At 40.1% G+C, this 24,084-nt stretch overlaps 1 protein-coding gene across 4 annotated transcripts in view; it reads left to right on the top strand.

Moving 5' to 3' along the window:
• Positions 1 to 24,084, top strand: part of MAP3K20 (mitogen-activated protein kinase kinase kinase 20) — a 143,891-nt gene that overhangs the window by 5,645 nt on the left and 114,162 nt on the right. The window contains exons 2-3 of one of the 4 annotated variants that reach the window (XM_070422738.1): positions 4,824 to 4,906; positions 7,202 to 7,394. In XM_070422738.1, coding sequence (XP_070278839.1) covers positions 7,236 to 7,394 — 159 coding nt within the window. In that variant the 5' untranslated portion in view covers positions 4,824 to 4,906; positions 7,202 to 7,235. Of the gene's footprint in view, positions 1 to 4,823; positions 4,907 to 6,838; positions 7,032 to 7,201; positions 7,395 to 24,084 lie in introns of those variants that run through there. The other 3 variants (XM_070422737.1, XM_070422740.1, XM_070422739.1) reach the window with 3 other exon arrangements.

Here is a 24,084-nt window from a genome sequence, read left to right as displayed (position 1 = left end):
GCTGTTGTATTTTTAAGATTCTGAACGTGGAATTCCCTGAGATATCTGTGACTGAAGATCCTATTCACTGCCAGGCCGGCGTGGCTCAGTGGTTGAGCGTCAACCTATGAACCAGGAGGTCAGGGTTCGATTCCCAGTCAGGGCACATGCCCGGATTGCAGGCTCAATCCTCAGTGTGGGATGTGCAGGAGGCAGCCTATCAGTGATTCTCCCTCATCATTGATGTTTCTAGCTCTATCTTCCTCTCTGATATCAATACAAATATTTTTTAAAAAAGAGATCCTATTCATGGAACCTGACCTATTCTATATAAGATATACTGCTTTTCTCCTGTGGCAGTCAGGGAGGAAGGAAAGAGTATCTGTGGTAGACATAGTACTAGTTAGTACTAGTCACATACCTATTCTCTTGCTAGTATAGATCTTACCTTTTTTTAGTGACTAAAAAAACAGAAACATAGAACAGCAGTCCTGTTCAGGAATAGAATAATTACATCTTCAACTGTGGTGTTATGAACCCCAGACCAGAGCTTTCCTCATGTTTTGGAAGCTAAGACTCATAGGAAAAAAGAACAAACACTGCAGAACCATTATCCAAGTGGTGTTGCTTTAATACACATGATGATAAAGCACAGTTTTATTAGCTTATTCATTAATCTATGTTTAGGAGGCTGAAATAATACTAAGTATTAGGGCAGCAAACATGGCAAAAGAATTTGTCGAGGGCTGTTTTCCAAAGTCTTTTTTGTCATACTCAGGACATAATAAAATTAGTTTTTTCTGTATTGCTTTAAAAATAAACTTGTCACTTTTGTGAAGAAGGGAAAAAGGAAAGTGTAAATTAGGGATAGAAGAATACGAAGGATCTGAATTCAGAAATAGGCCCTAAACCTAAAAGATAGAAAACTTCAGAAAAAGTCCAAAGACCTATTTTATAGTAAAGTTTATCCTTTTATAAAGTAGATTTAATTTTTTGACATTATGCTTTGTAGGTACTTAATGAAGCTGGTTGTCATTTCCTGGGCCCCTTTGATATGCAGTAGATAAGATCTGAAAGAAACAGTGGCCACTACTGAAAGCAGGCGCATTCTAGATCCCTACCAAAGCCAGTGCTATAATTGAATGAATAGGTTCTAGAAACTCTAGTATTTAAAAAAAAAAAAAAGTATTGACTTTTAATAACTTAAATATTCTCCTTATGAAAAAAAAAATTTAATGAAAATTATAATTACTTACTAATAAGATAGATGTGGCAAAAATGGCCAAACGTTAAAAGCGGCAAACAGAGGAAAGAGAAAAATACACAAAGAACCACAGATGAAAAGGATTTAGGGATCATTAGTACATTCATCTACTAATAATTGCTCAGCAAAACTAATGGAGTTATAATATAAAGCAGTCTGAACATGAGAGAGGAAAACTGTTGAGGAAAGCATACCTGACTACAAAGGCTAAGGAAGTAGATGGCCACGAATGATACCAAGACATATTAAAATAATTAGACAGTCATCATTTCCATTTATTGAGCATGTGTGGGACACTATGCAAGGTCCTTTCGCAGCATCTCCCTCTTTCCAGCAACTGTACAGAGTGGGCGGTGCTATTGCCAGTGAGAAAACCAAGGTCCGAGAGGCACCGTGCCTTGTCCAAGGTCTGCCAGCTGGTGAGGGCAGGCTTGCTCTTCCATCTGGAAGATTTATCGAAGAAATCAAATCATACTGTGCAGACTGGATAACTTTTGGGCTATCAGTTTTGAGGCATTCAATAACAGAATGGAAAAGATTTATAATTTTTTTTACTTATTGGTTCTGGAAATGCCATGATCTGAGAAAAAGTGGTTGTTAAAGGTTACTGAGAGGTGCAGAGTTCAAACTCACATCTACCAAATTCTAAACCTTGTTGCTGCCATGTTAGCACTTAGGCGGGGTCTTTCTGTTTTGTTTTTGTTGTTTAGAATTCAGGGCAAAAGTCCATTTTTTTGGATTAAAGGCTAAAAACTAAAAGGTAAAATAATCCTCCCTTTAAGGGTTTCTACCTTAATATGGTTTCACGTTTGATAATAGCCAATGGTGCTGTGGGTGTGTGCTTTCAGTAATTAATAGTTACATTTTTTAAAATTTTAATTTAAGAAAATTTTTAAAAATTAAAAAAATATTGTCTTACTACAGTACTCAAATGATTGGGTTAACCACCAAGTTAGTGATTTTCACCGTTTTCAGAGTTGTGACACCCTATTAGGCTTTAATTTTGGTGATATCCCTGCTCTAACTCACCCTTCAGTGCTGTGTGGTAGATACTTATTAATATTTAAAGCAGTTTTGAGCATTTATGAAACAAAAGTTAGAATGCTACAAAATTAGGACTGGGAATTGTTGCATGGAGAGAAGTTGCCTTTTATGTGTAAAAGCAATTATTTTAACATGGTAGAATGAAAACATCATAGGACTGGGTATACTGTGTAAATACATTTACATAGATGACACTTATTGAATTCTGATGTATTCCCAGGAGAATACATCGGAAAAATAAGAACACAATTTGATTAGGTAGCTGTCTTCCCCAAGATGCTGTATGATTAATCAGCAGCTCAGATTTTTCATTCTTCTGGTCATAAGTTGATCCTCTTAGAATAATGATTTTTAAAATTAAAGGAGAGAAAATTCAAAGGGAAAAACAAATATATGTGGTCTGACACTCATATAGATGGCAGTGGGAATCTCAATTGGGCTTCACAGGTAAGTCCATGATGCTTTGCCCAGCTCATGGGAGTGAAAACCTGTACCCGTCCCCTCCAGAATTGTTAGTCTCTTTGTTAATCAGATGAGACTTAATTTTGTGTGGTCTCAATAAAACATTCACATAAAATTACATAGTTCCTTAATACACAGCTGGTTTCCAAATGGTGGGATGTATCACAAAGTGAGTAATAGTGATTCTGGGAAGAACATGACTAGTTGCCTCATCTCAGGGGGTAAAGATTGTGGAGATCTGTGCTGCTCAAAGCCCCACCTTCCTCTGACACCCTTAGGCCAGTTTCCAATGTGCCTGATCTACCAGAGTGCATCCAGCTTCCCTGGGCCTGCTTGCTCTGCAGGGGAGGGTGTAAAATTAATCATACTGCTCTCACCTTTGGTTCAGATCTCTGTTTATTTTTTAAAAGGATTTCCCTTCCTCTCTCCCTCTTTTCCTCCTTCTCCTTTGGACTCAGAGACATCCAATTCTGGAGGTCCCAAACATAATCTCTTCAGTCTCCTAAGAGGCTAGGCAGCTCTTTCCAAATCAGGATTTGCTTCAGAATTCTCCGGGGTGGATGGGGGAAGAACTTGTGAGGTTTTAGATTGTACTTAATCCGGTTGGAATCTTTTCAATTGCAAAAGGCATAATCGAAGAATAGCCAGAAACTGCTTGTTTATGTATTTGTTCATGCAACAAATATTTTTGAATGGAGAAGTTACAGTGTGCCTGGCTGTGTACTTGGTGCTGAAAATCCAGCAGTAAATGGAAATGGCTTTTGCCTTTGGGAACTTACAGCCTGGTGGGAACCAAGTGGGAAAGATGAATGGGTAAAGAAAGGAGTTATGACACAGAAGAAGGAAAATTTAACTCTGTTCGCGAGGCTCAAAGGAGGTGGTTGTGGACAGGAGTTTGTTTTAGAAAAATGAGCTTTTTAGTATTTAAAGACACAAGCCTGTGCAAAGGTATGGCAATAGGAGAGAGCAGCCTGATTGGCACTGCATGTGGCTCCTCGTGTGTATGTGGGGAACGAGAAGACAAGGAGGAAATGTGGCTGTCGGCGGTAAAGGAAGAACACAAGACAATGTCCCAGAGTTAAAAGACATGACGTACAGACAGCGTTCCCTCGGTGCCCTATCAATGACTGCAAAAGACTCAGTCCTAAGCGTATGCTATTAATTTCAGGATGCCAGGGATGAATACAGGATCCTAAAAGCTTTCAGAAAGGAAAAGATATGTAAAAAGGATTAGTAATCAGAGCAGCATCACACTGCTCTACAGCCGCATTAGAAACTAGACTATGAAGTAATGCTTCCGAAATTATTTCCTACCTAAAATTACATACCCAGCTGGGCCTCCAATCAAGACATTTTGAGACACACTGATTCTCAAAAAAAATTACATAGGGCACTCTATTCAGGTAGCTAACGGGAGATGTGCACTGTCAACCGAGAAAGTAAACCGAGAAAAGAGAAGCCGGGAGAAACAAGGACAGGTGTTCACAGAGGAAAATGTGAAGGTAATTCTTAGGATGATGGTAAAGGGAAAGGAAGTTACAGTTCAAGTCAGGCCTCCAGAGCAACCATTCTAGCCAGGTTGAATCAGGGTGAAGGGTAAGGAGGAATGTCTCCAAGGAAAGAACAGAATAAAAAAATTACTTGATGTTTTTACTTTATTGAGAGTAATTTTGCAGTTCTTGGAAGAATTTGATGAGGTTAATAAGTGTTAGGTATATAAGAAGCTAAGCAAACAACAACAAAGCAACTAATAACTCTCGGAGAATCAAAAAGTTATCCAAGAAAGGAAAAGTTATTCAATTCTATAGAGCACTCCTGGGAATAATATTTACTTTGTCAGACTACTGTAAATCCCGAATATTGAATAGAGTCTAGTCTAGTCACTAGACTAAATGTTACCGTGTAGTTGGGAGCTGGGAGGATTAGGCAAGTGTGGCATATTGTGTGCAAGGAGATTAAGGGTAGTATATGAGGACTAAAGCCTTATCTTCCACTGACAGAAATTAATAGATAATATCTAAAATGGAACAACCAAGAAATTGCAATATAAACACACTTTTTTTTTTTTTTTTAGAAATACAGAGGTAAATACCAGAAGAAAATGCTAAAGGAGTTGAAATTAGTTCCCTCTGGAGAGAGAATCCAGTGAGGAGAGAGGTGGGCACAGGAGTTCTAATTTTATTGTAAGCTTTGTAGTTCTATTTTCTTCTTTGTATTTTTATAAAAATAAAAATGATCAGCCGAAACCGGTTTGGCTCAGTGGATAGAGCGTCGGCCTGCGGACTGAAAGGTCCCAGGTTCGATTCCGGTCAAGGGCGTGTGCCTGGGTTGCGGGCACATCCCCAGTGGGAGATGTGCAGGAGGCAGCTGATCGATGTTTCTCTCTCATCGATGTTTCTAACTCTCTCTCTCTCTCTCCCTTCCTCTCTGTAGAAAATCAATAAAATATATTAAAAAATAAAAATAAAAATAAAAATGATCAATAAAAATATAGGACTAGCATCTGTAACACTGAGGGAATCTGGCAATGGTGTTTTGCATTCTGTTGAACAAACTATTTAGCTTCCGTGTACCTATCTTTACCACATTCCTAAATTTTACCCACACATTTTTCTTTTATCTGATTAACTAAATATGAATTGAAGTGAAAGTTAGTAAGATAAATTATTGGCTCAAATATGTGTATGGACTGCCCCTGGGTGCTCGGTGTTTTCTGCCTGTATTTTTACATAGATGCTAAGTCACCTTTTCAACGTTAGAGGATAAACAGTCTCCCCTCTTACCTTCTCCCCAAAGTAGAGCAGAGCTTGACTTCACATAAGAAATCACCATTCTTCAGTGACCTGCTCTCCTAAAATGGGATTGCTAGTCAGCTGCCCAGAAAGATCTCTGAGCTGCCTGCTTACATCACTCGGCAAAGCTGCCAGCTGTTTATAAAGAAATGCTGTCAATTTGAGTAGATAGAAACTGCCCCCTCCACCTTTTTATTTTGAAAATCATCAACTCCCACAAAACGATGACCAGAGTAGTAAAACACCCATGAACTTTCATCTAGATTTGCTAGTTCTTAACATTTTGCCACCTTTGCTTCCCCTCTCTCTATACCCATTTTTTTGAGGGAGGGGGAGTTGAATAATTTTAAATTAAGCTGTAGATAGCATACTTTAATATGTCTACCAGCATATCTCCCAACAAGGACATCCTCAAACTGCACTAAAATACTGTTATTTGCCATAGATAATTTAATGTTATCTAATATATAGTACATATTCAGATTTTCCCAAAACCCCAATGATACTTTCTGTAGATTGTTTTTGATCCCAAATCCAGTGATCACGCCATGCATTTAGTCATCATGTTTCTTTAAGTCCTCCTTATTCTAGAAGTTTCCCTGCTTTAAAAAAAAAATCTTTCATGACATTGACAGTTAGGAGGAGGCCAGCCAGTTGTTTTGTAGAGTGTCCTGTCCACGGGTTGCCTTTTTGCTCCCTCATTATAAGATTCTGGTTTACAATGTTGGCAAGCGTACGCACACAAGCTTTCTTATCCACCTGCTTTTTATGCACGTTCAGAATTACAGTGTTCTGTTTTCTTGTTTGTATGTTTTTGTTTTGTGTTTCCTGCTAATCTGTGGTTTGGCCTGGGGTGCGGAGGGTGAACACTTACCTGGTGCGTCGTAAGAACACCTGAGACTGCAGAAAATGTCACTATAATAATCTCGGGGAGGGGACATCCGTTCCTCTGGAAACAAGCATAATATTTTTGTTCAACATTCTTGGCAGAGGTGGTTGGATGACTTAATATACTGTAATCAGGGCAGGTTTTCTCCTCTTTAATTAAGTTTCTGCTACAGTGTACAGTCCAGGGAGCCACTTGGAAAAACACTTGGCCAGCTTCCCTGTCATCCCTAACCTGAACGCTTTGGCTTTTGGACCCTCGACGCTGACTGCGTTCAGTGTGCAGCGTTTTGGCTCTCCTCGCGCCAGGATGCTCAGTGGCTTAGGTTATGTGTATTTTGCGTGAAGTGAGCACAACGTGGAGAGATGGCGTGCCTCACATGCCAGGGGAGCTATGCCAGCTCGCTGCTGAAGGCACGCTTCCCGGCCGCCCCGGCTGCCTGATAGGAGACCTGGTGACACAGTAGCCTTTAGGCAGAGCTCGGGGATGTGCAGGAAGTGCGGCTACAGGTTTTGTCAGGGGGGAAATCTGAACCATTTCTCTGCGGACAGCTGTGTGGCAGAGTCTGGGCAAGTTGCTGCTGAATTTTGCACGGGCTGCCAGGGTAAGTATTCTCCTTTTGATTTGTTCATAGTCCTGGTTTTCCTCCTCCTGAGTCATCAAGGTTCTTTCTGGAAGTTTCACGGGACTTATTGTACGTGACCTGAAGTGGGATTCAGAGGATTCATTCTAATAGACTTGTAATCCAACTTTTCTTTCTCTTTCTCTCCGCAGAGTTTGTGGAAGTATAATACTTTGTCATTATGCGATGTCGTCTCTCGGTGCCTCCTTTGTGCAAATTAAATTTGATGACTTGCAGTTTTTTGAAAACTGCGGCGGAGGAAGTTTCGGGAGTGTTTATCGAGCCAAATGGATATCACAGGACAAGGAGGTGGCTGTGAAGAAGCTACTCAAAATAGAGAAAGAGGTAAGGTCCTTTCCTGCTCTCACAAGTGGTCACACTGGCGCTTATGTAAGTTTTTCAAGCTCGAGGCAGAGGTCACAGGCTGCCAGGGACCTAGCAAGGCCTTTGGGCCTGATCCGCGAGGCCGTTTCCCAACCTCCATTCCGGGAGCCCCATAAATAGAAAGTGTTGCCGCGTGTGCTTTAGGGTTGATTTCTACTAGGCTCATCTGAACTGAGAGGATATCTTTCCATGGCATGAAATAGACCGAATGTTCTCTGAACTCTCCTGGAGAGGAGGTAAGATTTCAGACTTTTTCTTTCCCCTCATCAGCCAAGAGGGGTCAGTAAAGAGTAATGTGTCCAGATTTCATCCCCCTTCCATTTTCTGTCCGTGAATTTGTGCTCATTAAGAGTTGTCTTTTCAAAAACAAAAAGCACTTCCTACTGAAATATAAGCAATGCCAGCTTTTTGGATTTCACCTCTGCTTGAGGCCAAAAGTGATGGACTTTGTTTAATAAAGAATTAACAGGTGCCCGACAGAGCTGCCCTGCTTATAAAACCAGAAATGGCTTTCAGAGTCTGGGATACGTGCTGGTCCTAGTCAGGCTCACAGCTCATGGGCCCTTCATCTTTCTCAGGAATGTGGTACCGTGTCCCCCAAATTCAGCGTGGTGCCTTGAAGAGTAGGGCTGATTGATAATTTTTAGTAGCTACCCTTGGGAGCTTGTTTTGGTCATTTCTATTTTCCTATTTATATTTCTACTAGTCCTGTTTTGGCTAGCTGTTGTTCTCTTCAGTATCTTTAAAAGTGAACTTTGCCATAAATATCCTTTAATCTCCCTGAATGGGTTTTTTGGTTTTTTTCATTAATTGCTGTCAGTGCAACCGTAGCAACTGATGAAGGAAGAAAATGCAAAAGGCAGCACTAGGTGGCCTCCCCCCAGCCCTACTGTGTGACTGTGATCGCCAGCCGTGTTTCCAGTTGCTGGAGCGGGGTCAGAGGGCTCACCTCTGCCATGGGGTATCTCGAGGCTGGGGAAAGCTTAGATGTGAAAGCTTTTAGAGCCAAGTACGCGAAACAGAAGGGTACTATGCAGAACAAGTTTCCTCCTCCTCAGTTCTTGATCAGCACAGTTTTAACTAGTAGCCAGGTAATAAGACCATTCCTTACTCTGGACTGAACCTAGCTTTTTTAATCTAGTGAAGTCTTTATAGGAAGCATTGTTATGCACCCTGTTTATCGTGGGAAATAGAGCTTTGAGAAATGTGTGGAGCCTCCCCAGAGGGACAAGTGAGATCCAGATCAGATCCCCTATTTTTTGTTGTTGTTGTTCTTTTCAACTCTGAAACCTCTAGTTGACCAGGTTAAGGGTAGAAAATAAACCAATTCCATCACATTTTAGTCAAAGAAGTATGGAAGCGTGCTAATATTTTTATACATTAGGTCATGCAACTTCAGTACAACAAACATATTATCTTTATGTGATTGTTGGATGTGAGACTTCATGAGACATGAAACGGATGTTGATAGGAAAACAATAATTGCAACACATTCCCTCCACCCCCCACCCATGCTTAATACCTTTTTCGCTACCTTTGAGAGAGCCAGGAAAATAACACAGGAAAGCACAAGGGGTGTAGCAGGAGCTGGAAACTGCCAGGTGCTGCTCTGGTGTAAGCTTTTAACCTGTGTGGTGTCATTTGGAAATTGAGTTGGTTACAGTAAACTACAGGAGCATCCTATATAATAAAAGGCTAATATGCAAATCAACTGAACTGGGGAACAACCGGTCTCTATGACACACACTGACCACCAGGGGGCAGACGCTCAATGCAGGGGCTGCTTCCTGGTGGTCAGTGCGCTCCCACAGGGGGAGTGCAGCTCAGCCAGAAGCTGGGCTCATGGCTGGCGAGTGCAGCGGCAGTGGCGGGAGCCTCTCCCACCTCTACGGCAGCACTAAGGATGTCTGACTGACGGCTTAGGCCCGCTCTGGCAGGGGGGCGGGGGGGTGCCATCAGTTGGACATCCCCCAAGGGCTCCCGCACTGTGAGAGGGCGCAGGCCAGGCTGAGGGACCCCCACCCCCTAAGTGCACGAATTTTGTGCACCAGGCCTCTAGTAACTCATAACTTGTAAGTAGAGAAAACAAATTATATTTCAGCTTTGGGGCTTGGTTTCGTCAGTGATTATCAGTGATAAAGAGATATGGTAAATTATTGCAGAGCAATATTGCATCCCACACCTACTGAATCAACAAGAGTGTAAGAGGCAGAAAATTTTTGCTTAGGGGATGGCAGTTATTGGAAAGGAAATATGCATTTCTTATGCAAATATTTGTTATACTTTATGAGGTAGGTATTGGCTTGCTGGCTAGGTGTTTTCTAAGTGGTAAGATAAAGGTAATTAGCTCTGGATTTTATTTTACAGATTCAGTTTCATGTCACTTGGTCATTTTTGCCAATGAGTTTTAGAAGCAATGGAATATTTAATAATGTGTAGGTGGCTCACACATGTAATTCTTTAATTAAATATATGTTATGAACTTAGTAAAAGATGGAGAAAATATAGACCAAACTCTTTAATGTTGCTTATGTGAGAGGATAGAGAAAGACTATTGATTTTCACTTCATTTGTAGACCTCTAGTTTAGTGAGTATATATTGCTCTCCTCTGCTTTAGTGCATACATCTGGATTGCTGCAATCAGTGATATGCTCCTGTTAGAAATGTAATTTGGTAAACTTTTAGAGAAGAGGTTAGCAAAATCTATTTAAAAATCTTAAAATATTTCCTTTGAGACAGAAATTTTACTTCTGGGACTTTATCCTAGGAAATAGGAAATAATCAGAGATGTGCAGAAAGATGGATATAACAGGCTGTTGTTCATCCAACATGTAGAATGGTGAAGAATCAGAAACCCAAGTATCCTATAACAAAATATCTTTTAAATTATGGTACATCTCATGTGAAGGGTGTGCTAATGAACTCAGTATATGTATATTAAACTCATTGTTTTGTTCATTTTAAACATGTTACAATTTTATTCATCAATTATACCTCAGTAAAGCTGGAAAAATGATGATACATTTGTACAGTGGAATTCCATTCCATTTAGAAGAATATTTAAAGAGTTAGGAAAATGCATATGATACACTGCTAACTGATTAACAAGTTATAAAACATTTTAATATGATCCCAATTGTCTGCTTGGTGTCTGTTTTTTTTTTCTGATACTTTCTTTTGTTTTCCATATTTTTCTGTGATGATCTCATGTCCCCCCCCCCAACATTTTATTATGAAAATTTTAAAAAATAAAGAAAAGTTTAAAAAGTTTTATAGTGAACACCTGTGTATCTACCATCCAGGGTCTGTCATTAACATCAATATTTGCTTTATCTCATATATACCCAGCTATGTATCCTTCCATTCATCAATCCACTTTGATGGCATTTCAAAATAAGCTACAGGCATCAGTACATTTCCCCTTAAGTTCCTGTAAAGCATGCCTATTATTACCAGAGTTCAGTATGTGTTTGCAGTTTTGTTTTCTTTTGAGATAAAATTTACATACAATGAAATGCATGTATCACTCAGTTTTGACAAATGTGAGCCCATGTGACCCATATATTTACTTTTATAATTAAATTAAATATTTGATTATAAAATATAATTAAATTTTAATATAATTAGAAAAACACAATTTTAAAAAGTGTAGCTCTGACGATCTGTGGCACTCTCTAAGGTTGTTGCAGGGAATTGAGTTTTATAAACCTCATTAGTATGTCACAAACTACTAATTTTTCCGTTTCAATATGTTCCTCTAAAATGCTTAGCCTGTACTTTTCCATAGCAGTGCTACGGGATCTGCAGTGGTGATTTAGCTTGTTTATGTTAGTTACAGGTTTACCTATAGTGCACTATTTATTTTTGTTTTAAAAAAGTCTACAACAGGAAAAAATGTTCTGAAGAATATATACCAAAGGTAAGAGAAGAAACCATTATTGTATCTTTTTGGAAAATTTCAGTTGAGCTGAGATCAAACCAAATTGCTGAGGCTGAAATCGAAGCAAGGAGTGGAGAGGGCAAAGAAGGCCATTGTGGATCAGTGTCCACTTCCAATGCCTGCTGGCCCAGAGAACAGTCCCACACAACAAGTATTCATCAGCCTCACAGCGGGGGCGTAGAACGGTTCATCGGAACAGCTTCATTTTACCCGTGCTGTACATTTGATGACATGTAGAACCAGACCTGTCTGTACATGGTATTTTTTTTTCCATCTGAGAGATGGAAACCTGCAAGCATTTGCATTAACTTGGGATTTGATATTCAACTGATAGTAGAAAACCAGATTTAAGTATGAGATGTGAACGAAACACGATTGCTTTTCATTTTCCCAAAAGAATTGAAAGGAAGTTCAATCCTCAAGAGATAAAATGAGGCTTTTTCTGCATTGGCCTTGCTTTTTGCAAGGCACCACTTCCTTTATTTAAAAAAACATTTTTTCCTTCCATATCTGACTGTTGTGGAAATGTTGAAAGCCATAAAAGTTTCAATTTCAAAACTGTCCCACATTGTAAATATTTATAAAGAGAGCTCAAAAATGTCAAAAACTGATCATAAGAACAGGAGCTACCAATAACTTTTTATATAATAGGGGAATATACATGTGAAATAGAAAACACAATCTTAATATTGACACAAAACTAGGAAAGATTGAGAAATAAAAGCTTTTGTTATACAAACTCTATCAACATGACAGCATTAGTGCTTCATGAAAACCTAGTTAATGTTGTTACTACTTCGTTAGTTCATAGGAGAGAGACCCTCTTTTCTTTGTAGTTCTGTCGCTGGCTTTTTATTAATAAATTATTTGCATTTGCTTTAGTTGTAGAAATGCTGTTGTAATGTTGTCCCCTGTCCCTGAACACAATAAAGAGAATTACATATTTACCTTCTTTGTAAATCCTCGCCTGCCTTGCCTGGCTCACAGTAACGTACTTGTTCCTTGCTGCTTGGCATCATGTCACTGCAGACTCTCCTTTCGTTCTCGTTCAGGAAAGCTGTCCTGTATTTCAGTACCCACATTTCCTTCATCTACTTTGTGGAGCCGTGAAAAGGCTAGAAGACGACTGTCCTCACTGTGTCACTGGTTGTGACTTGCGTGCAGCTATGTAGTAACAGAGCATCTTGCTTTACCTGATGTTTGATTTTTTTAAATGCGCTTGCTTTTGTACCCCTTAGAGTGGCATGCCATTTCCACTTGTGGGATTTTAAACATTTCCCTGTGCCATGTTTTGACTCTGTGCTACATATATAAACCATCACTCAAACTAGAGAATAAGAAAGCTAATGAGTTATTTTATTTGCCAATTAATGTAGGCATCATCCAGAAGTCTATATTGAACAGCTGTCTGTCACTCAGCTCTTTTTGATGAGATATTTCTGTTACTGGGAGCTTATAATCTATGACACTCCAATGTGAACTGCTATAAGGAGATACAGAAAATTAGTGGTTACAAAATAGTCACAGAGATGTACAGCATAGGGAGTATAGTCAGTAATATTTTAATAACTATGCAGGGTGCCAGGTGGGTACTAGAATCATCAGGGGAATCACTCCGTAAATTATGTAATTGTCTAATCACTATACCTGAAACTAATATAAAATCATATTGAATGTCACCTGTAATTGAAAAAATATAAAAACAATAATAAAGTTAAAAAAAAGTAAAGAGACATGGAAAATTGGACACATGTTGAACAAATATGTAAATTACATGAGTAAGCATGTGTTACTGATACTTCTGAAGGGAACACAAACCTTTTGGGAGAGGTAACTTTACAGTGAGGAAAAGCTACAGGAATGGTTTCTTCTGGGACCAAGGAGCGTTCAGAAAACTACCTGAGTTGTAAATAAAATTCTTACCATGTTATGTGGAGTGCAGTTACAGTAAGACACACATCACCCTACGATATTTTTCAGATTGTTGATGTCACCATAAAAATCTTTTATTTGCAAGACAAAGCCCCTGTACTTACTTTTGCTCCTTAGTCATTTAACATTTTTTACATCCTTTCAAAACTTTGTTAGATTACTTGTTTACTTGCATGTGGAGGTTATTTTGGGCTCGTCATGTGAGGAACTTTATTGCAACTGTTATTTCAGCTCTCATTAAAGAAGCATTATTCTTGGTTTATTAAGCGATAAACATTTCGACTATTTAATGTTTATTCTCCAGCCATACACTAAATACTGTGCTGAGTTCAAACCAATGCATGCATTTCAATAAAAATGTTATGTCCTGATTAACTGGTGTTATACAAAGCCAGGCTCTTGCTGCTGGAAGAAAAATTAGTAGGAAACACGAATTGCATTTCTGAGATACTCAAAGCCTAATAGGCAGACAATTGAAAAATTGGAGGAGAGGAAGAGCCACCCATGAATACTCCTGATAGTTTCAAAATAGATAGGGTTTGCTCTCAGTCTTCAGAATAGAATTACCTCACTTGTGTATTAAAAAGGTGCCAAGAATTTTCTTATCTACTTTCTGGTGTAGACAGGAAGTCACTGGCATGACATTACCTAAGATAGGGACCTTCTTATCAACTTGTTCTCATTCACGCTTGAGCCCTTCTCCTGGTTAGGACACCCAGTTTCTGTTTGAACACTGTCATGGATAACATGGGAGGTGCAGGCTGTTCAATTTTGGAGCAGTTTCACTCTGAGGAAGTTCTTTACAATGTCACTTTCAGCCATTGACACTGGTTTCCTCTTCAGGGCCACACCAGGACAAATCCTAAGCAATAATAAACAGGGATCACCTTAGCTTTCCCTTCTTCTGTGAGATTTGCGTAAGGTTTTTGCTCTCCTGAGTTACAGAAGACAGTTTGCCATTCCTAGTCTACTTGGGAGCCTTTTCTTCTCCATGTGTGCCTGGAGATCTTAATAAATTAGTTTGTCTTTGAATGAAAGGTTCTGTTCCATAGCAGCTGGGAAGGATTTTCCTGGCCATGTTTCTCAATCTGTTGTTTTTTTTTTTCAGACCTGTTTCCAAAAAAGGAATCTAAGATGCTTTTCCTTAGCTCTGTGAATATCAGATGTTCACTGATTCATGACCTGAGAAAAATTAAGGTGTCCTAAATGAAATGAGACTGCCAGAATTTTAATGACTTGAAAATATAACTCCTATCCCTGATACTGTTCTTCAGGAAAACAGCGCTTGGTAAAATTAGCTACATTAGAGCAGCTACACTGATAAGGATGAAGATGTCTGGGCAGTGTTTATGCGAGCTCTGTTTAAGGAGGGTACTGTACGGCTGCTCTGCTTTTGAAGAGAGATTATATTAAGCAATCAACGTACAGAATCGGTTTCACTCACTACATTTTAAAAACAAGCAGAGCGCAGTGCTTCTCTAGTGGGAAACTGAATTTGTTATTGGAACTAGGGTCGTTGAGTCTACCTTGGTGGGGGTGGGGGGGTCAATCAGGAAAAAGGAGACCTGTAAAACTTTAGACAATAAAAAAATAAGTACTCAGATAAAAGAAAAAAGAAATATGTGTACATTTTTATTTTAATCATTGGGTGGGAGTTTTAAAATATAATGCATAGTTTACTTAGCATCTAAACTAACTGCTCCAAAATGATTTAGCTGCTGAGCAAATTCTTAGAGTTGTGAACGTGGAGAACATTTTTTTCCTTAAAATTTCAGGATAGTTTCTTAACCACAAAGCCCATGTCCTTCCTTGAGACAAACTTTATTCTCAGAGTAATTAAGAGATTTTAGTAAGAGATCAAGAAATTAACATTAACCAAATTTGAGGTACGGAGTGTTAAAATTTTATATTCTGCCTGGTTTTAAAAATAATTTCAGATTGTTAGTAGGTAGGATGAGTATATTTTTGAGGTTCCCGGTAAAATCCTCTGTACCTCCCCCAAATCTCTCACCTGAATGTAGAGTAAGTATATAAAAGAAACAAATATTTCTTGAGTTCCTGTTATTTATAGCCACTACTCTGAGCACTTTACATGTATTCTCTATGTAATTCTATTGCTAATGCCTCAAATGTTAGCATTGTAATTTCAGTCTTTAAGATGGTTTCCCTAATAAAACAGCAGCTACCACTGAGAAAGGTAACTCCACATGTTAGTGATATCACTGAGTAAATGACATACGTGGTTTTTTCCCTGAGCACATACTTCTAGGTGGGGAGATGAATAATTGATGCTGCAGGACTCTATGACCGGAACAGATTACAAGGCAGCCTCCTTTTCTGTGCTCTGCCATCCAACAAATATTGAGTATTTATTCCATGCTCGGCACTATTCTAGATATTGGAGCCACATCAGTAACTAAAATAGACAAATATTCATGCCCTCTTAGAGCTTACCTACAAATGTGGAAAATATGGTCTGTTAAAACATGATAAAGACCCTTACCCCTCTTAACTATGGGCTGAACTTAGTTACTAACATACAAAGATTAAAGTACAGAAAAGAAGGAATTAGTAATGTTATAGTGGACAAAACTGGCAGCCACCACCTTAGCCAAGTGAGCAGGGTTAACATCACTAGTGATAATTTATGTCGATGGCATATATATCAATATGATGTGATGAGAAAAGTACTTCATCTTGGTGGTCTTCTTCCCCAAACCTATAGCCCCAGCCTAGTCATGAGGATAACGTCAGATATCCCAAACTGATGGACATTCTACAAAGTACCTGGCCAGTAGCCCCCAGACTATTATGGTCTTGAGAAACAGAGAAAGGCTGAGAAGCTGTCATAGTCCAGAAGAGTTTAAGGAGGAAAGACAACCAAACACAATGCAGTATCCTGAATTAGACTCTAGAACAGAAAAAAAGGACATTAGTGGGAAAATGGTGAATCCAAATGAAGTCTGGAGTTTAGTTAACAGTAATGTAGCAATGAGGGTTTCTTAGTTTTGACAAATCTACCCTGGTGGTGCAACATGTTAACATTAGGGGAAATAGGATGAGAGTAACCATCTGCATGATCTCCTCAACTTTTCTGTGAATCTAAAGTTATTCCAAAGTAAAAGGTTTATATAAAAATGTAAGGGAAAACATAGAGCAGTATAAAGGAGATAAAGAATGCCAGAATGGGGCTGAAGTTGCAAATTTAAATAGGTTAGTCAGTTACAGAGAAGGTGGTATTTGAGTAAAAAGTTGAAGGAAGGCCCTAGCCAGTTTGGTTCAGTGGGTAGACCATCGACCTGTGGACCAAAGGGTCCCAGGTTCGATTCCGGTTGAGGGCACATGCCTTGGTTGCAGGCTCCTCCCCGGCTCAGGCCCTGGTCAGGGCTCGTGCAGGAGGTAACCAATTGATGTGTTTCTTTCATATCGATGTTCCTCTCATCTTTCCCTCTCTCTTCCACTTTCCCTAAAAATCAATGGAAAAATATCAAAAAAAGATTTTTAAAAAAAAGAGAAGTTGAAGGAAGGAAGAGAGGGAGCAACATGCGTATATGAAGGTAAAGCATTCCAGGCAGAGGCGAGTGCCAGGTGGGAGCATGTCTGATGTGTTGGAGAAACAGCAAGGAAGCCACTGTGTCTGGAGGGGAGTACACGAGGGGAGGAGAGACAACATGGGACCAGAGGGTAACAAGACCAAATGGCATAGGGCCATGTACGACACTGTAAGAGCTTCTGATTTAAATTGGGAGGAAATGGTGAGCAATCAAATACTTTGGAGTAGAGAAGTGAAATAATTTGACTTATGTTTTAATATGGCCACTCTAGGTACTCTGTTGAGAAAAGACGATGTGGGGCAGAGGTACGGGCAGAAAGGACCAGCTAGGAATATAACCCAGATGAGAGATGTTTGTGGCTGGGGCCGGGAAGGCAGAAGGAAGTGATTGCATTTGGGGTGTATTTTAAAGGTAGAGCTAACTAGATATTTGCTCACTGATTGGACATGCTCTGTGAAGGTAATCAAGGAACTTTCACAAGGCTTGCCCTGAGGAGAGGGAAGGACATATTTGCCATTATGTGAGATGGAGAGAACATGGGTGGAGCAGGTTTGTAAGAGCAATCAAGAGTCTATTTTTTATACAAACAATGAACAATTGGAATTCACCATTTAAAAAATATCATTTACAATGCAACAAAAATATGGAATAGTTGGAAACAACCCAAATGTCCATCAGCAGATGGTTGGATAGACAAAATAAGATATGTGCTTATAATAGAATAACATTCATTCCTTTAAAAAGAATGAATTTCTGATACATGCTACAGCAGGGACAGATCTTGAAAACAGTATGCTAAGTGACAGAAGCAAAACACAAAAGGATATGTATGGTATGATGTTAGCTATATGAGGTACCTAGAGTAGGCAAATTCAGATACAGGAAGTTAAGTAGTGGTTACCAGGGACTAGGGGGAATGGGCAGTTATTGTTTAATAGGTACAGAGTTTCTGTTTGCAATGATGAACAAATCCTAGAAATAGTGGTGATGATTGCACAACTGTCTGAATGTACTTAACCCATTACACTTAAAATGGTTAAAATGGTAAATTTTATATGTACTACAAGTAAAATACAAAGTTTTATCTTAAAAAGAGGAATACTAAGGGTTAAATTTAACAACTGAAATGTGCAAAACCTTTGCACTGGCATTGCCGAGCGAAATTAAAGAGGGCATTAATAACTGGAGGGTTACACTGTGTTCCTGGGTCGGAATACATGCTATTAAGATGCCAGTTCTCCTGAGCTTGATTTGTTGATTCAATACAATCCCAATCACAACACCAGCCAATTTTGGTGGAGAGATTTATAAGTAGATTGTTAAAACAGATATGGAGTTACAATGAACCTAGAATAGCTAAAATAACTTTGAAAAATAAGAGCAATGTTGGAGGATTTCTACTGCCTCTTTATTTCATTGCTTACTATAGAGTTATCAAGATTGTATGGTATTCATGTACAGATAGATGGGTTGTCCTGAGTACAGTGAAGTAAAAGCAGAACCAAAGAGTTAAGGATGGATGCAAGGGGAGGATTCTGTTGGTTGTCATGGAATTTAAGCTAGGTGAAGAGGGACGGGAAGACATCAGGGAAGGGAGTGGCACTGAAAGGATACAGAAACGGTTGATTGTAGGTTGAGGGATTGTTCGAATTTAGGTACTAGAAGAAGGGAGCTGGAAACAGGAATTGGTGGTTAGCAAGTGGGGTGAATGGACTAGTATCATTGAGGGGTGCAGCTGTTGGTAATGCAGGGTCTAGGGCAGGGGTGGGCAAACTTTTTGACTCGAGGGCCACAATGGGTTCTTAAACTGGACCGGAGGGCCGGAACAAAAGCATGGATGGAGTGTTTGTGTGAACTGATATAAATTCAAAGTAAACATCATTACATAAAAGGGTACAGTCTTTTTTTTTTTTTTAGTTTTATTCATTTAAAACGGGCCGGATCCGGCCCGAGGGCCGTAGTTTGCCCACGGCTGGTCTAGGGTGTGACCAAAGGAATGTGCAACCAAGGTGTGGTAAAGGCTTAGATCCTTACAGGGGAGTTCAAGGACGTTAGAGGACAAGTGTCAGGCTCATTCATGTGCATGTAAACATCCCCACACTATGATACAGGAATAGTAATTGGAGAAAATGACAGCTAGGAGCTGAAATAATAAATGAGGGCGGGGGGCTGTCTGGAATTGGTATATGTTGGCAGTAATGAAGGTTAATGGATGATGCAGTCTTATGGCGTAAGATTTAGGGAGGATCTGGGAAGAGCTCTTGAAATAGCACTGAGGCCACCCCGCTCACCTTGCGCCCTGCCCGATGGAGCAAGTGCGGAAAGAGATGGGCTGGCTGCCATTGAGATGCGTGCAGAGGAGAGCGCGGCTACCGTCAGAGAGGATGAGCGGAAGTTTAGAGAAGAGTTCAGGATGGTGGGGTCCAGCTGATGAGGGAATGTGAGGGCACTGGGAGGGTCTCAGGAGTTGGGGGTGGGAAATAGGGTCTAACTGGAATATGTGCAGTCATACAGGGATCAGCATGTGAGGGATGAGGGAGGAGCAGCCTGGGGCCTGGGCTGTTTTGTGTTGATGACATCAGCAGGGACGGTGGGCACAGAGAGACTCACTCGCTCCAGAGTTCTCGAGGCAGATAGCTGCAGCCAGGTTGTGGGGGTGGGAAGGGGTCGGCTTTGGCCTTCCTGGCCTCAGAGATGGACAGAAGAGACACGTGGGGAGGAACACATTGACTATGGAAATCTGTTTAACAAGAGGAGAGATTTTCCTTGACTTCGGGTTGTGTGATTTGTGTGGTCTGGAATTTGTCAGAGACACAGAGCAGATAACTGGCTGAGAACAAGGCCATTCTAGAGAAACTAGGAAGCTGAAAATGAGGAGAACCTTCTTGCCAGCATGTCCTTAAAGGGGAATCCATCTACTGGCGAAGATAGCAGTCAAAATATTTATGATGAATTTCATTTGGCCGTTTTACACCAAGTCTTCTGTCTTGTGTTGGAAATGGAGGCGTTCATCCCTAGGAAGCAGCGTGGCTTAGCGTTGGAGAGAGTCCGACAGTGTAGACTGAAGTCCTGGCTCCACGACTCATCTGCTGGATGAGCAAGTTACTTCACCAGGTCTTAGTTTCCTCTTCTATAAAATGGAGATAATAGTAGGGCCTGCTTCCTACGGATGTTGTGAGGACCAAATGAGGCTCTCCATGACAGTGCACTTAACATGCCTCCTGGCACCCAGTCAGCTTTCAGTATTTGTGACCGTTGTTATTACTGTTATTTCAGCAACTTATAATCAGAACACACCCAGTATTTATACTCTCCTCTGTGGCTTGTTAGCACATATTTCAGCATAGCTTTCTCTTTTGAAGACTTGTAGACTTTGTTGGGGCAATGGGCCACAATGCACTGTGTGGATGATGTTTTGTTGAGTTGTACACTTGAAACCTGTATGGTTTTGTGAAACAATGTCACCCCAATAAAAAATAAAATAAAAGTTTTAAAGAGGCTTGTAGATAACTAGCTACTTATATCATTCATGTAGGATAATGTTTCCGGTCTTCTAAAACCATGTTTTCTGTGATGTTTTCTTTTTTAATATTTTTATTGATTTCAGAGAGGAAGGAAGATGGGGAGAAAGAGAGAAACATCAGTGATAAGAGAGAATCATTGACCAGCTTCCTCCTGCACGCTCCACACTGGGGATAGAGGCTGCAACCAGGGCATGTGCCCTGAGCAGGAATTGAAGCGTGACCTCCTGGTTCAGAGGTCGATGCTCAACCACTGAACCATGCTGGCTGGGCTGTGATGTTTTCTTATGATATATTTTATTTCCTCACCAGCAACAATATTTGGTCATGAATTTACTGTATTTTGTGTTATGAAGTAGGATATTTTACCCTTTCTTTATACATGTTCTTTCCCCTTTCCCTGTCCTCTGGAAAGTGGTATCTTCTCCTTATTCGAGCATCACTGTCCTGTAGGACCCTTGTGATTGCATACTAGAACAGTATGAGACATTTTCACAGATGAGATTGGTGGCGTGAAAAGGAGTAACATCTTAGTGCTGGCGAGAGGATGGAATAATGGGCTCGTGTCTTTCGTATCTGCTGGCAATAGTGAAGGATAATGAGTAGTGCGCCCTAATGACATGTGACTCAGTAGGTAGGGAGGAGCGTGGAGAGCTGTGTGGAAGTGGAAATGAGAAACAAGGAGGACAGTGTGCTCCCCTCCAGGCCCAGGGGGGCAAGTGCTGAAAGAGATCCACCCGCTGCCATTGAGAGGCTGCAGAGAAGAAGGAAACTTCAGGGAAGTTTATATTTTCATTGACAGTCTAAGATGGCATAGCCTTCTGGAGGCAGTTTACGGAATTGACAAGATTAAAATGAAGCCGAAACCGGTTTGGCTCAGTGGATAGAGCGTCGGCCTGCAGACTGAAAGGTCCCAGGTTCGATTCCGGTCAAGGGCATGTACCTGGGTTGCGGGCACATCCCCAGTAGGAGATGTGCAGGAGGCAGCTGATCGATGTTTCTCTCTCATCGATGTTTCTAACTCTCTCTCTCTCTCCCTTCTTCTCTGTAAAAAATCAATAAAAAATATATTTAAAATAAAAAAAGATTAAAATGAAATGCCATTTGCCTGGCCAGTGTGGCTCAGTGGTTGAACATCAACCTATGAAACAGGAGGTCACTGTTTGATTTCCTGTCAGGACACATGCCCAGGTTGCGGGTTTGATCCCCAGTGTGGGGTGTTCAGGAGGCAGCCGATCAATGATTCTCTCTCATCATTGATGTTTCTATCTTTCCCTCTCCCTTCTTCTCTGAAATAAATTTTAAAAATAATATATTTTAAAATAATAATAAAGTGAAATGCCATTTGACCCATCACCCTCACTTTTAAGAGTTTTTTTTTCTACTAAAAAAAATAATTAGAAAAATGAACATTCATATGTATTAAGAGTTGTGTATGGCCATGAAAATTGGAAACAGTGAGCACGTGCTACCTTTATAATCAGAAGAAAAAGTCAAAGCTAACCAAATGCATGGAATCTACTCATAGCAGGTAGATGGGGAAAACATCTTTACAGTCTGTCTGTTTTGTATACAGAGGCAGTTTATCCTCTGTTTAGTTTTGAATCATACAAAGTTATTTGAAAGTATATTCATATACTTTTGATATTTTTCGCTTCAACTCTCCCAGAATATCATTGATGGCCCATAATTTTAATCTTATTTATCTTATTTACCACCCCCTCCCCTCATTTCTTTGCTGCCATGAAGCTCTGCATACATGTGGTCTAAAGTAAACACATATTCTACTTAACGGCTTTTCCAGGTCTTAGTTGTTAACGAAAGAAACATTGCAGGCATTTTAAGTTAAATGTACTTTGCATTTACCTGGGCCTGGGCACCTTCTTGTAGTATTCTTTAGGAATATAAATAACTCATTTGGTTACTAGCCAATAAGGCTTTAGAATTTTGCCTTTGTTTGTAGCTTGCTCCAGATCTGGTAATTATAAGGGAGATGAATCTGCATTTGCTCTGTAGGTGAAAACCTATAAAGAACACCTAACCCAGTACTCGGGTGGTAATTGAAATTATGTATTTTCCTTAATTTTGTTGGATTGTTTGTTTCTTTTTGTTTTAGCAAACCCATAAAGGCTCTGGAATGCTTACCCACAGCCATTTGTCAGGATGAGTTGGGTATTTTCCTTTTAAGATCTGTATATAAACAGAGGAAAACATTTCACACCTGTTTATCTTAGCAGGGCCTGCAGAGAGGGGGAGGTAGATTCTCCATTAACTCTTCCATGTAGAGAGGCGTTTAGAAAAGAGAGCATCTGCGACTGTGTCAGCTTTGGGTAAGAGCACTCAGAGCCAGACGGAGGGCCCACAGTTCAGACAAAACCCTTTTTCTGCATCTCTCATTTCTCCATTTGAGTCCGTCTGTGCAGGTCTTTCAGCTCACCTTGCTGAATTGTCTATGCTCACAAGACACTCCTATGACACATTTTCAGAAACACTTGAGGGTTTAGAATTTTTTTCTTTAATGAAATCGCCTTCAGATTTGGTTCCCATTTGAGATAGTAAATGTCTCTCTCATCCTAGTATATTGGGAAATCTAGCCGGGGTGGAGCGTCGTGGATCTGTTTCGTCCAAAGGGATATTCGATGACCTACCTTTTTTTTTTTTAATATATATATTTTTATTGAGTCAAACCAGCTAGGGCTGATGACCTACCTTTTAAGATATTATTAATTCAGATCAGTAATAAGTTAGATGACATGAGTAAAATTAATCTCTTTTTGACTTTAGAAAGAAACAAAGTCCTTTTTTATACAACTTTTAAATAAAAAAAAGTGATGTCCTCTTTGACCGAATCAGTTCATAAGTTATACAAGAAACTTGGTCTGTTTTTCGTTTGCCACCAGCCCTCATCACCAACTTTCTTCCCACTTAACCATTGGCTGCAGCCTCATGTCTTCACCTTGCAGACATTCCCACCTTCCCTGATTTCAGTACCTGCCTCAGTTGTGGTTGCCATCCTGTCTTTGACCATCACCCTGAGTGAATTTGGTGTCTACCTGAAGGACCTCTGAGCTGATGCAGACTCATGTCACTACCGCTTCTATGACTGACAGCTCCACTTTCCTTCAGCCACTTCTGGGTAAAACCTTCGACATCTCATAGCTTAGGGCCGTTCTGCCTTCAGAGGAGCATCCCTCCTCTGCCCATCATTTATCTCCCCCCGTCTTCCAACAGCTCTGTCGTTCTTCAACCTTATCCTGGCATCTAGGTTTTATTCTCCAAACTCAGCACTCACATTTGGATTCACTTGTCTCCAAGCCTAGAGATTTCCCACCAGATGCTCATTTCAGTGCTCACCTCTTAATCCTGTTAAATTCCTTTCTTTCTTAAAAAAAATTAAATCTTTATTGCTGAAAGTATTACATATGTCCCCTTTTCCCCCTATTAACACCTTCTATCCCCCCATCCCCCCCAAGGCCTTCACCACCCTATTGTCGATGTCCATGGGTTATGCATATATGCATACCAGTTCTTTGGTTGATCACTTCCCACCCACCTTCCCTCCCCCTTTCTTGTCTCCTTGATCTTCTAGTCCTTGAAGACAAAACACAGTGGATTTGTGCACCAGTGCATCACCTGGCTCAGGGTTCATTGTCTTCTTAATGGGCAAGTGATGTCAACATATGTATTCATAGGTTTAGTTTTA

This window comes from Myotis yumanensis, unplaced genomic scaffold (genome assembly GCF_028538775.1).
Source record: "Myotis yumanensis isolate MYYU_CA2020_CCGP unplaced genomic scaffold, mMyoYum1.0.hap1 SCAF_8, whole genome shotgun sequence".
Taxonomy (NCBI): Eukaryota; Metazoa; Chordata; class Mammalia; order Chiroptera; family Vespertilionidae; genus Myotis; species Myotis yumanensis.
The sequence above is the reverse complement of the archived record's forward strand: the minus strand, read 5'-3'. Positions and strand labels throughout refer to the sequence as shown.